General features: G+C 46.5%; 1 protein-coding gene across 1 annotated transcript in view; it reads left to right on the forward strand.

Annotated features, from left to right (window-relative positions):
- Nucleotides 1–14,394, forward strand: part of ak5 (adenylate kinase 5) — an 88,174-nt gene that overhangs the window by 68,662 nt on the left and 5,118 nt on the right. Inside the window, exons 11-12 of the mRNA XM_085983452.1 lie at nucleotides 1,357–1,520; nucleotides 14,264–14,362. Of these exons, the coding sequence (XP_085839578.1) occupies nucleotides 1,357–1,520; nucleotides 14,264–14,362 (263 nt within the window). The remainder of the gene's footprint in view (nucleotides 1–1,356; nucleotides 1,521–14,263; nucleotides 14,363–14,394) is intronic.

Consider the following 14,394-nt stretch of genomic DNA (forward strand, 5'->3'; position numbering starts at 1 on the left):
TCTGCCGAGGTGTGATAAATGGCAGTTAGAAAGATTACCTGTAAACATCTGACATTATTCTCTGACTATATAAGCTGTGTTTTTACGCATCTCTCCACTTCACCTGACGAAGGAGCAGCGCTCCAAAAGCTTGTGATTTCAAATAAAGCTGTTGGACTATAACCTGGTGTTGTGTGATTTCTTACATTTGTCCACCCCAGTCCAACACCGGCATCTCCACACCACAGAATACAAGAGCAGGGGGGTTATGCTTCAACTGTATACAGGAAACTTTCTGATATCCGGCACTGACGGGACCGAGCTGGTGCCGTAACATCAAAAGTGACGGACATACCAGAGTTAATGTTTAAACATACGGAACTGAGAAGCTCCGTGTGAATCAACAAACCCTGTTGCTTAGCAACAGCTTCAAAACAGTCGGCTGCAGCTGCAAGCGTCTGTAGCTGAAGCTGTTGCTATAGCTACAGACCTTGCAGTGCTTGACTGGGGGAAAAAAAAGCAACGAGAACTAAAAAAACATATAGAAAACGGCTCCTGATTTTTGCCATTAGATCGAGTATTCCGGACATATAACCTCCGGATAAACCAAAGTTTCCTGTAAAACACTAGTTAGGCCTCAGCTAGAGTACAGCATGCAGTTCTGGTCACCACATTACAGGAAAGATGTGATTGCACTAGAGAGGGTTCAGAGGAGATTTACAAGGATGTTGCTGGGAGTAGAGAATCTTAGCTATGAGGAAAGACTGGATAGGCTGGGCTTGTTTTCCTTGGAACAGAGGAGGCTGAGGGGAGACCTTATTGAGGTGTATAAAATTTTGAGGGGCGTAGATAAAGTGGATAGAAAGGACCTATTTCCTTTAGCAGAGGGGTCAAAAACCAGGGGGCACAGATTTAAAGTAATTGGTGGAAGATTTAGAGGGATTTGAGGGGAAATTTCTTCACCCAGAGGGTTGTAGGGGTCTGGAACTCACTGCCTGAAAGGGTGGTAGAGGCAGGAACCCTAACCACATTTAAAAAGTACTTGGATGTGCACTTGGGATGCTCTAACCTGCAGGGCTACAGACCAAGAGCTAGGAAGTGGGATTAGGCTGGATAGCTCTTTGTTGGCCGGCGCGGACACGATGGGCCAAAATGGCCTCCTTCTGTGCTGTAACTTTCTATGATCACATTGCTGTTTGTGAGAGCTTGCTGTCCGCAAATTGTAACTACGCTTCACAAGTACTTAAATGGCTGTAAAGCACCTTGGGACATCCTGAGGTTGCGAAAGGTGCTATATAAATGCAAGTTCTTTCTTGCACTTACCACATGTCATGTCTCAAATTTCTCATGTACTGTCTCCCAAAATGTTGTTTTAAGGTGGTCCAGGCTCTGGCAAGGGAACTCAGTGCGAGAGGATAGCAGCAGAGTATGGCTTCACCCACCTATCCGCAGGAGACATTCTACGTAACACGATGGCGGTTGGGGCAGAAAGGAGTAAAGAGATCGAGGAAACCATGGAGCATGGGGAGCTGGTGGCACTGGTGAGGAAAATCTGGCTTTACTGAAACAAAACACATTACAAAACCATAACTGAAGCCCAAACATTTTGAAGTAGAATGTATGAAGATTTATTTTTTAATTAAAGCACAACATTTCTTTTCGAAGATTTAGTGGGCCTTTCACTCTCTTAAGTTTAGCATTGGTGTGAAGCTGAGACAACTAAACTTTGGAGTGTAAATTGGGTGTGAAGGCTCTTTCCTCCAGGGAGTCCTGTTCCACTTGGTCCCAATATCAGGTCAGGCTCTCGCTCTGGATTCAGGCAGTATCAGTGCAAAGCAAAGCCACTGGTCATGCTGTAGTGTGAATGTGCCCCCGGTCTTTTAAAAGGTTGTGATGCGTTACAGCACATGTAAGTTGCAATGGCTTTCTGATCTAAAACTGCTTACTCAATCCCAATGGTCCAGTGGGTCAATGCAAAGTTTGGTGTATGCTGAGATAGAGCCGAAGGATCCAGGTATGTTTCCGGACCTGTGCTGCACTGTTGGAACATAGGAACAGGAGTAGGCCATTCAGCCCATCGAGCCTGCTCCACCATTCAATTAGATCATGGCTGCTCTTTATTTTAACTCCAGCTACCTACCTCGGTTCCGTAACCCTTGTAATATACTTGGGTAGAACAAATGAAGGACAGCAACACGATGAGTTGCTAGTCCATGTTCTTGCTTTATTAGGTCAGAGTGAACTGAGCATGCTCGTACTAAACCATGTGACAAACCACATGGTAATACATTACACTGCTTTCCTCCTTAAAAAAAATGTATTCCCCTCTCAAATACAACAAAACTATTATGATAGCAAAATACTGCAGATGCTGGAAATCCGAAATAACAACAGAAAATGCTGGAAAAACTCAGCTGGCCAGGCAACATCCGTGGAGAGAAATTAGAGTCAACGTTTCGGGTCAAAACCCTTTATCAAGACTAAAGAGGCACAGGGAATGAAATAGATTAAGAGGCCAGGCTGGGAGAGAACAAAAGAGAAATTAAGAGGTATTCAAAATGAGACGAGATGGTGATCAGACTAGTGGAGACAAAAGACGGCTCTAGATTAGGTGTGAAATGTGCTGGCAGAATGGGAGACAGCTGCCATGTGGGAGAGAGGAGAAAAAAAGGGGGGGGGGGGGAAAGGCCAAAACAAAGGTGTGGATAAAAAATATAAGTAAAAATGTAATAGGGGCCGAGGTTATGATCTGAAATTGTTGAACTTGATATTGAGTCCGGAAGGCTGTAAAGTGCCTAATCGGAAGTTGAGGTGCTGTTCCTCGAGCTTACGCTGAGCTTCCGTGGAACAATGCAAGAGCCCGAGAACGGTGAGGTCGGAGTGGGAATGAGGCGGTGAATTAAAATGACAGGCGACCGGAAGCTCGGGGTCACCCTTACGGACTGAACGGAGGTGTTCCGCAAAGCAGTCACCCAATCTGCGTTTGGTCTCCCCAATGTAGAGGAGGCTGCATCGTGAGCAGCGAATACAGTATACTAGATTGCAAGAAGTACAAGTAAATCGCTGTTTCAGCTGGAAGGGGTGTTTGGGGCCCTGGACAGTGGGAAGGGGGGAGGTGTTACATCTCCTGTGCTTGCACGGGAAGGTGCCAGGTGAAGGGGAAGTGGTGCTGGGGGTGATAGAGGAGTGGACTAGGGGAGGGGAGGGGAAGATGCGTTTGGTGGTGGGATCACTTTGGAGGTGGTGGAAATGGCGGAGGATGATCTGTTGAATGTGGAGGCTGGTGGGGTGAAAGGTGAGGACAAAGGGAACCCTATCGTGGTTCTGGGAGGGAGGGGCAGGGGTGAGGGCAGGGAGATAGAACGGACACGGTAGAGGGGAATCCTCGGTTGAGGAAAAAGGAAGACACTTGGACACCAACGCCCCTCCGGAACCTTCTTCTCCTTCACTTTCCTCTAACCCCCCTTCTCCCAATCTCACCCCCTGCCGCGTTTTCACTGTCCCCTCTGACCTTCCCCTCTCTGACCCCGAACGATCAGTCCTCAGCAAAGGCCTGAGCTTCATCCCCTTACGCCCCCACCTCAATGAATTTCGAGCTCGGCACGATGTTGAGCTCTTCTTCCACCGCCTTCGTCTCCGTGCCCACTTCTCTGGCCAGGAGTCTTCCCCCCGCTTTCAGAATTCCAGTTCTACCTGGACCCCTCCTCCTGGCCTCTTACCCTCTCTAGATCTTTTCATCGCTAACTGCCGCCGTGACATCGGCCGTCTCCATTTCTCTGCTCCCCTCACTCACTCCAACAATTTCAGATCATAACCTCGGCCCCTATTACATTTTTACTTATATTTCTTTATCCACAGCTTTGTTTTGGTTTCCCCCCCCCTTTTTTTTTCTCTCTCCCACATGGCAGCTGTCTCCCATTCTGCCAGCGCATTTCACACCTAATCTAGAGCCGTCTTTTGTCTCCACTAGTCCTATCACCATCTCGTCTCGTTTTGAATACCTCTTAATGTCTCCTCTTCACTTTTGTCCTCTCCCAGCCTGGCCTCTTAATCTATTTCATTCCCTGTGCCTCTTTAGTCTTGATAAAGGGTTTTGACCCGAAACGTTGACTCTAATTTCTCTCCACGGATGTTGCCTGGCCTGCTGAGTTTTTCCAGCATTTTCTGTTTTTACAACAAAACTATTGTCCCACCTTTCCCAGCATTACATGTACCACATAACAAAAACTCCTAGCTTTTTTTCTTTTGAAAGAACTGCAAATCCAGTTTAATAACAGGTTCGTGGGGCCTTCCTGATCTCCTTACAGAAGGCTTTGGTATTGAACCAATTTTCAGGCTGTTTTGTTTTGGTTCCGAACTCAAAAATGATCCTGTTTCTATCTCAGACTTGTTTGAATCTGGTACTTCAGTTACTAAAGTCTGAACTGAGTCAAACTCATGTATGTGTTCATGATCAAGTGGTTCAAGATCACGGTCCAATCCAGGCCAGTAAACAAAGCTTCTTGCAATTGGTTTCATACCGACGACCCCTGGATGTTCAGTATGAAGTTCGTCCAGAATTCTATTTCTCAAAGAAGTAGGTACCACCACTCTGTTTCCCCACTTGATACAACCTTGCTTAAAAGACAATTCAGTACGATGGTTATGGAATGGTTTCAATTCTGTGACAATATACCGATCAGTCCATCCATTCAAGGTGTTTTCATACACTCTTTTCAGTATTGAGTCCTTTTGAGTCTCATCTGCAATCTCAGTTGCATTCGCGGGAAAGTCTTTGTCAACTGCACTTAGCGTGAAAATTGCACCTTCACTCCCAACACATGCGTCTTCAAGTGGCAACCTGGACAAGGCATCATCGATTGCGTTTTGCTTTGAAGTACGATATTCAATTGTGTAGTCATATTGTGACAACAACACTGCCAAACGTTGCATTCTTGATGCAGCCATTGCAGGGATGGCGGATTTGGGCCCCAATATTGCGGAGTGGTTTGTGATCGGTTATCAGGGTAAACTTGCTGCCAATCAGGAATTTCTTGATTCCAAACACTATGGCGAGTGTTTCCTTTTCAATTTGCACGTAATTTCTTTTGCTGTTTGTGAGGCTTCGCGATGCGAACGACATTGGTTTCTCTTGGCCGTCTTCCATTACAGCTCCCACACCATAGCTGGAAGCATCACACGCTAACTTAAGCTCACGCTCGGTGTCTTAGTGCACATATAGAGCATCGCTAGAGAGACTTCTCTTGCAAGTGTCGTAAGCTTCCTGTTGTGCTTTCGTCCACTTCCACTGGACATCCTTCATGAGGAGTTTGTGTAATGGAGCTAACATGGTTGCTAACTCCTGTAAGAAGCGTGCGTAGTACTGGACCATTCCAAGGAATGATCTTAATTCAGACACGTTCTGTGGCTTTGGAGCATTGATGACAGCATCAATTATTTCCTTCACTGGTTGCAAGCCATTTGCATCAACTTTCAGACCAAGGTACACAACCTCAGGCTGCACAAAAGCACATTTGCTCCTTTTCAATTTGACATGGTGGGCATTCAACCTTTGAAGCACTAAATCTAACACTTCTAGATTTTCTTCCTCGCTGTTTGTTGCGATCAGCACATCATCTTGATTGCAAAATCTTATCCATCGTAGCCTGGAAGATTTTGGGGGAGGACTCTACTGTTGAGTCTGTGTGTCCCAGTTATGTTTAGGATCAATCACTGGACACAGACAACAAGAATAACTTTTAACAGGTCTTTACTATTCAGAGGTCAGGGCTGAACTGCCCAGCAAATCCTTACACAACACTTATATACCGGTGTGGTCACCACCGGTATTACAGTATACAGCAGCCAAGAGAAAGTAGTACATCTCTTAAGGTAGTTCTCTTAAGGTGGAACAGGTTACATACACCACAATCCTCCCTTTTTAGCTTAACAGTTATATCCCCATTTAACATAACATAATAACATATATACAACTTCATGCAAAACAGTTCAAAGATTCAGTCTCTGAGGGGGCCTCCTGATTCGAGTTGGATAATGCCTTTCAGGGGTCTCTGATTCTCGTTGTTGGGGTGACTCATCTAGTTGGTCTCTTATGGATTGGACATCATCAGGTACATTCACTTCTGAGGTAGATGCTTCAGGTTCACCAACTTCTTCCACGGTTGTCTCTGCCGTAACCATGGGTTCGACCCTTGTTCTCAATTCTACCAGTTGGTCAGCATGACGCCGTATTACATTTTCACCAACATCTACCGTGTACATCAGGGGTCCTTGTCTGGCCCGAATTGTTCCAGATTGCCATTTCTCGTTTTTATAATCCCGGGCTAACACTGGTTGTCCTATTTCGAAACTCCGAGTGGTCTTGTTATTTATATGCTGGAACTGTTTGTTTTCAACTTCCCTCCGCACATTTGGTTTTAACAAGTCCAACCTGGACCGCAACCTCCTGTTATAGATCATGGCAGGACTTTGGTTTGTCACTGCATGAGTGGCGTTTCGATATGCCAGTAGGAATTTGTCCACCTTGTGTTGTAGTGGAATCTGATCTTCGCTCATGGCCTTTATCGCTTTTTTGAACGTTTGTACAAATCTCTCGGCCAACCCGTTTGTAGCCGGATGATATGGGGCAGAGGTATAATGTTTCACCCCATTCTTCTTCATGAATCTCTGGAATTCCTCTGACACGAACTGCGGTCCGTTGTCTGAACATATTTGTTCTGGCAATCCATTTCTTGCAAATATCGTTCTTAACACCGCGATCGTCTTTTCCGAGGTAGTGGTAGTCATCTTAATCACTTCTGGCCATTTAGAATGTGCGTCCACCGCAATTAAAAACATGGAGTCTATGAAAGGACCAGCAAAGTCAATATGTACACGTTGCCATGGGGTTGAAGGCCATTCCCATGGATGCAGCGGTGCAATCGGAGGTGCATTTTGCACTTTTTGGCACCCTGAGCAGCTTTTCGTCAGCTCCTCTCTCTGTTGGTCGATACCCGGCCACCACACATAAGCCCTAGCAAGGCTTTTCATCTTGACTCCCCCCAGATGACCTTCATGCAGTTCCTTTAGAACTCTCTCTCTTAACTTAGGAGGAATAATCACCCTTGTTCCATACATCAATGTTCCTTGACAGACGGACAGCTGTTCTCGTCTTGCTGAGAATGCCGGTAACAGTGGATCACCATGTGCTGGCCATCCCTTCACTGTCACTTCGTAGACCCTGGATAGTGTCAGGTCGTTCCTGGTTTCTCTTTCAATACTTGCATTGGTGACTGGTAAACATTCGATGATGGTCGAGTGAAATAACTCAACAGGGTCAACCGTCGGTGCCTCCTCCTCTGTAGGTAGTGGCAGGCGCGACAGCCCATCAGCATTACCATGCTGCTTTGTACCTTTGAATTCTATCTGATATTGATGTGCCCCTAGAAAAAGGGACCATCTCTGGAGTCTCTGTGCTGTCATCACCGAAACACCCTTCTTAGGGTTAAAAATGGATACCAACGGCTGGTGGTCTGTCAGAAGCGTAAACTTTTGGCCCTGCAGGTAATGATTAAACTTCTTTACTCCCCACACAAGGCTGAGAGCCTCCCTATCTATCTGAGCATAGTTGCGCTCAGCAGAGGTCAATGATCTGGATGCGAACGCAACTGGCCTCTCCTGGCCATTTGGCAACTTGTGTGAGAGCACTGCCCCAATACCATATGGAGAAGCATCACAAGCCAAACGAATAGGCAGCGTTGGGTTGAAGTGAGTCAACACTTCCTCTGAGGTGATCAATGTCTTGCTTTTGCGAAAGGCCTTCTTACAGTCCTCGCTCCACTTCCATGGTACTCCCTTCTGCAAAAGAGCATTCAGCGGGTGCAGCACCGTGGATAAATTTGGCAGAAACTTATGGTAATAGTTAATCAACCCTAGAAACGACCTCAATTGGGATACATTATCCGGAGCGGGAGCCTTCACAACAGCTTCGATCTTGTCAGGAGACTTATGAAGCCCCTCCTGGTCAATGACATGACCACAGTACGAGATCCGCTTCTGAAAGAATTCACATTTCTGGCGATTAACTCGAAGACCATATTCTTTCAATCTGGTGAGCACCAGTTCCAAGTTTGCAAGGTGTTCCTCGTCATCATCTCCTGTAATCAGAATATCGTCCAGGTAACATTGTGTACCTGGAATTCCCTGTAATACCTGCTCCATGGCCCTCTGCCAAATTGCCGGAGCCGATGCCACTCCAAAAACCAGTCTATTATACCGGTACAAGCCTCTATGCGTGTTGATCGTGAGATACTGGCGTGACTCTTCCTCAACTTCCATCTGTAAGTACGCCTGCGCCAGGTCTATCTTGGTGAAGTGTTTCCCGCCAGACAACGAAGCGAAGATATCCTCAATCCGTGGAAGCGGATACTGCACCGTGTGAAGCACCGGATTAACAGTGATCTTGAAATCTCCACAGATGCGAACCTTCCCCGGTTCCCCCGGCTTGTTGCTCGATGAACGCTTCATGACGGGGACAATGGGCGTGGCCCACTCACTCCAGTCTACCTTAGACAGTACTCCTGAACGTTCTAGCCCTTCCAGCTCAGCTTCCACAGCAGGTCGTATTGCATAAGGTACCGGTCTGGCTTTGAAAAATTTCGGGTTTGCATGTTCTTCAACCTTGATGTTTGCCGTAATTCCTCTGTGTTCCCAGTCCCTGTTGGAACACCTCTTTAGCATCGTCCAATATTCTGGACAATCGTTTAGGTTTGACATCTTTTGTACCGGAATCTACCGTTAGTGCTTTTAAGGAATGCCAGTCCATATTCATTTTCCTAATCCACTCCTGTCCCAGTAGTGGTGGACCTCCCTCAGGTAGCACATATAAGTCCATTCCTCGGCTTTCTTTGCCCTTGTGGACCACCTTTACCTCTATCTTCCCGATGGGGTATACTCTTTGCCCCGTGTATGTTTTCAATACAATCTCCGTATCCCGTAGGGGAATATGTGGGAATAACCTTTTGTAATCTTTCTTATTCATGACCGTCAATGCCGATCCAGTGTCCAATTCCATCTTCACTTGGACTCCTGCTATCTGAAGTGTGACCCAAATTGTTTGGAGGTCTGCTTCCTTACCAACATTGTGTACTCTTAGACTACCCAGTTCATTACTGCTGGAGTCTGAATCTGACTTCTGTTCGTTCGAACTGTTCTCTGTCACCTTGTGTACCTTTCTGTACTTTTCCTGCGGTGACTTTTTGTTGCTGGTCTTCTTTCCTGACCGGCATACTTTAGCTATGTGACCAAGCCTGCCACATTTTCTGCATTCCTGATTTTTGAACCAGCACTGGTTCTGATCGTGCGTTGTCTTTCCACAACGATAACATTTTACTGTACTCAAGACCATTTGATTGGTGCTGAGTTCCGGTGACCGTAGCTGCATTTCCGCAGTGCCTCTCGCTGCGGCTTCATGCGATGCTGCAATAGTGACAGCTTTATCAAGCGTAAGCTCATTCTCCTCAAGCAGTCGCTTTTGTGTTCCTTCTTTTAACAATCCACACACAAATTTATCTCTCAGCGCATCTGCTAGTCCTGTTCCAAACTGACAGTACTTTGCTAGCTTACGCAGTTCAATTAAAAATTCAGCGTTGCTTTCGTCTTTCAGCTGCGTTCTTCTGTAAAATTTAAATCGTTCCACTATCATCAGCGGCGTGGGGTTTAAATGATCTTTCAGGACAGTAACAATATTCGTGAAAGTCTGATCCGCCGGTTTATTTGGTGATCGAAGGTGCTTCAATAGCCCGTATGTTTTCGCACCCATTGAGCTTAATAAGGTTAGTGCTTTCTCATCATTTGGTACCTTATTTGCTTTACAATACACTTCCATGCGTTCTACATATGTGGTCCAATCTTCGATATCGCTATCAAAGGTATTAATGCTCCCATGTTTAGGCATCCTTGCAATTTTTTTTTTTTTTAAATTTTACTTTTTCTCAAAATGGCGGCTTCCCGCGCTTGTCTTCTTCCCCCGCCTACTAAAATGGCGGCTTCCCGCGCTTGGCGGTCTTTCCCGCGCTCGTCTTCTTCCCCCGCCGACTACAATGGCAGATTCCCGCGTTTGCCTTCTTCCCCCGCTGGCTGCAATGGCGATTGCCTTGCTGCTGCCGTTCTCGCCTCTCCAGCGGTTCTCACTCCCCGACGCTGCTTTGCCTCGCAGCCCTGCTTGCAGCCCGGTCCTTTACACCGGCTGCGTTTGAATTCTCCGCGGCTCTCGTGCCTTAAGCTTCTCAACTCCCCGACGCTGCTTTGCCTCGCAGCCCCGCTTGCAGCCCGGTCCTGTACACTGGCTGCGTTTGAGTTCTCCGTGGCTCTCGAGCCTTAAGCTGCCCCAGTCGCTGCGCCTCTCGGCCTCGATTGCAGCCCGGCCCTTTCTACCGGCCGTGGTCGAGCTCTCCGCCCTTATTCCTCCGTTTTCCCTCCCCTACTCCACAGCCAACGCGGCCGACTTTCTGCTCGTGTCGCTGATCGGCTTACCCACCACCGTGGTAGAAGGGATGATCACTGCCTGTCGCTGATGGAGGGCTTCGTGGTCAGAATTCTTTTTCTTTTTAACCCGGGTTCTCGATGCCTCCCATGCGATGGTGCTCAGCAGGATGATGAGGGCGGATGCCTCTTCTCGACGCCCGTTCTGAGGACGAAGCTGCCTTGGATGTAAAACTGCCGCAGGGTAAGATCGGACTCGTCGCCACTGTTGAGTCTGTGTGTCCCAGTTATGTTTAGGATCAATCACTGGACACAGACAAGAAGAATAACTTTTAACAGGTCTTTACTATTCGGAGGTCAGGGCTGAACTGCCCAGCAAATCCTTACACAACACTTATATACCGGTGTGGTCACCACCGGTATTACAGTATACAGCAGCCAAGAGAAAGTAGTACATCTCTTAAAGTAGTTCTCTTAAGGTGGAACAGGTTACATACACCACATCTACACCATACGGCAGCTTGGTGTATGAGTACAGTCCCTTGTGTGTGTTGATGGTGAGATACTGTTGACTCTCTCTGTCAACATTCAGCTGAGCGTAAGCGTGCGACAGGTCAAGCTTGGAGAAAGCCTTTGACCCTGAGAGTGCTGCATACAAATCTTGCGATGTAGGTAATGGATACTGCTCATCATCAACTGCTTGGTTGATGGTAACTTTGTAGTCTCCGCATAAGCGTACAGCTTTGTCTGCTTTGGGCTCTACCAGAATCAGGGTAGCCCATTCACTTTTGTCAGTTTTTACTAGGACTCTGTGTTCTCTGTTTCTTCCTCCACCTGACTTTTCAATGCATAGGTGACCAGCCTTGCCTTATCATAGACAGGCTTCACGTTGGACTTGATATGGACATATGCGTCATACCCAGTGATGCCCTCATAACTGTCTGTGAACATGCTTTTGTACTTGTTCAGCATTGTATCAAGTCGCTTCTTTGAAGCATCTACACTGAAGATGTTTTTCCAGTCTAGTTTTAACTTTCTCAACCAGTCTTTGCCCATGAGGGTTGGCCTGTTGTTGTAGCTCGCTACAATAATAAGCAGCTTTACTGACTGGCCATTGTGTTGAACTGTACATTCCATTTGTCCACATGTCTCTAGGATTTCTCCAGAGTAGGTTTTTAGCTCTACGGTACTCTTTGTAAGTGGTATTTGATTAAACTTACTCTCATGTGTGTCCTTACACATGATAGAGCAGTCCGCCGCTGTGTCAATATACATATCAATATATTATTGCTTGTTGATCAAAAGTTTTGTACGGAAGTCTTTCTCACGACTGCTGGCGTTGCTGCTAGTGGCATAGAGACTGTAGACGCCTAGTTCTTCAACATCAGGTGTGTTCACTTCAATATTGTGAACTCCTCCCTTTTATTGTCACTGCTTTGCATTGCCACTAGAATGGTTCTTACTTCCTGCTTTAGATCTAGCTCTGCAAGCTGTTGAAATATGGTCTTTCTTCTGGCAGTGAAAACACTTCACATCTCTGTATTGGCAGGACTGTGGTGAGTGATTTCAATTGCAGCGATATCAATTCACCGAACTGCTCTCATGTGTCCTTTTGACTCGGTTTCACAGCTTTAGGTTTGGCGGTGGCTTTGTGACTGTAGACCTCAGCTGTAGTAGTCACCTGAGTTGGACGGTGCTCCATAGCATTCTTTGACGCCATCTCCATAGATAGGGCAATTTTGCATGCTATGTCAAACGTTAGGTTTGCAGTGTTCAGTAACTTGGACTGTGTGCGCTCATCCACCAGTCCACACACAAACTTATCTCGCAACACACGATCCAACAATGAGCCGAAGTTACAATGCAAAGACAGGTTTTTAAGAGATACAATGTACTCACTGATGGTTTCACTTTGTTTTTAGTTTCTGGTACTAAGCTTATAGCTCTCAAACGGCTTTGGGTCAAAATGGTCCTAGAGTTTCTCGACAATGTCTTCAAACGACACATCCTTCGCTTTCCCTGGCGCGAGCAGGTTTGTCAACGTTCCGTAGACATCTGGCCCGATCTCCATTAGAAAAATTACTTTCTTCCGTTCACTAATTACTTTATTTTGAGCTTGAACATTCTCATCTGCACCTTCGGTCTCTTATTGGCTTTAAAAAAAAAAATCTCCATCCGCTCAATGCAAGAACTGAATGGTTCGTGAGCTCGGTCACACATGCCGAGGCTTCCAATGAATCCCGTAGGTGCGGCCATGACTGTCCCGATCCCGTTGAACAGCGACTCCGCACACTACCTGTGTACCTGTGAGAATCAACGCTGCTGTTGCTGTGTATACATACACGCGAAGGCGAGGCACAGAGGATTCCGCATCAGCATGAATGGTAAAACATCGCAAAAATTCAGTTTATGTGTCACAAATTCACCTTAAACTTTTCCACTCGCAGGTTGAACACTGTGTCCTTCAATGATCCCTAAAAATGGCTTTGGGATCCCATCCTCATCGCCAAATGTAATATACTTGGGTAGAACAAATGGACAGAGACACAATAAGTTGCTAGTCGATGTGCTTGCTTTATTAGGCCAGAGCGAACTGAGCCTACTCATACCAAACCATGTGATAATACATTGCAACCCTTGAGACCCTTACCTAACAAAAACCTATCGAACTCAATTTTGAAATTTTCAATTGACCCCCAGCCTCAACAGCTTTTTGGGGAAGGGAGTTCCAGATTTCCACTACCCTTTGTGCTTCCTAACATCACCCCTGAACAGCCTAGGTCTAATTTTAAGGTTATGCCCCCTTGTTCTGGACTCCCCCAGCCAGAGGAAATAGTTTCTAAATAACTACTCTATCAAATCCTTTAATCATCTTAAACAACTCAATTAGAACACCCCTTAATTTTCTATACTTAAGGAAATACAAGCCTCATCTATGCAACAAGGTGCCATCTTTTGGATGAGATGTTAAACTTTGAGATCTCCTTCCACGTGGTCAGGTTGAACTTTTTGAGGAGGTCAATAACATGGCAGATGAGGGAGTGTCTACAGATTTTATCTATATGGACTTTTAGAAGGCAGCACGGTGGCATAGTGGTTAGCACTGTTGCCTCACAGCGCCAGGGACCCGGGTTCAAATCCGGCCTCGGGTGACTGTCTGTGTGGAGTTTGCACATTCTCCCCGTGTTTGCGTGGGTTTCCTCTGGGTGCTCCGGTTTCCTCCCACAGTCCAAAGATGTGCAGGTTAGGTTGATTGGCCATGATAAAAATTGGCCCTTAGTGTTAGGGTGGATTAAATACGTGGGGTTACGGGGATAGGGCTTGGGTGGGATGGCTGTCGGTGTAGAGACTGGGTGTTAGGGTTTGGATGATCAGCTATGATCTCGTTGAATGGCGGAGCAGGCTTGAAGGGCCGAATGGCCTACTCCTGCTCCTATGTTTCTATCTGTTGATCTCCTCCTCTGGGGCAGTAGAGGGTGCCAAATGTGGCCTCAACCCCTCCTTGGCGAGGGAGGGAGGGAATAAATCAGCCAAGCTCCTTGGTCCTGAATCAAGCTCCCTTGCAGATGTTGGTTGAGAACGTGATCAGGCTTGGCTATGTTGCGCACACCACAACCAAATGGCCTGCTGATACTGTGCAGACTTAGAACTGGAATGCAGCATGAGTCTGAACCCTCGAGAGGAGGGCAGAAAATTGGGCGGGTGGGGGGAGTTGCTTTACAAGCGGAGAATTCTTTTCACCAACTGTTGTTGAATTCCTGTGAAGTTAGTCCCGTGGTCACACCACTGACTCTTTACCTCTATCCTTTTTTTTGTTCTGGAGTTACTGAAAGATGCCATGATTTCTAGCATGGACACCAAAGGGTTTCTAATTGATGACTATCCTTGGGAAGTGAAGCAGGCAGAAGAATTTGAGAAGGAGGTGAGTAGGTACAACTGTCTGTTCCAAGCAGA

Source organism: Somniosus microcephalus, chromosome 3 (assembly GCF_052327205.1).
Source record: "Somniosus microcephalus isolate GS21.2 chromosome 3, FLI_Smic_1.0, whole genome shotgun sequence".
Classification (NCBI taxonomy): Eukaryota; Metazoa; Chordata; class Chondrichthyes; order Squaliformes; family Somniosidae; genus Somniosus; species Somniosus microcephalus.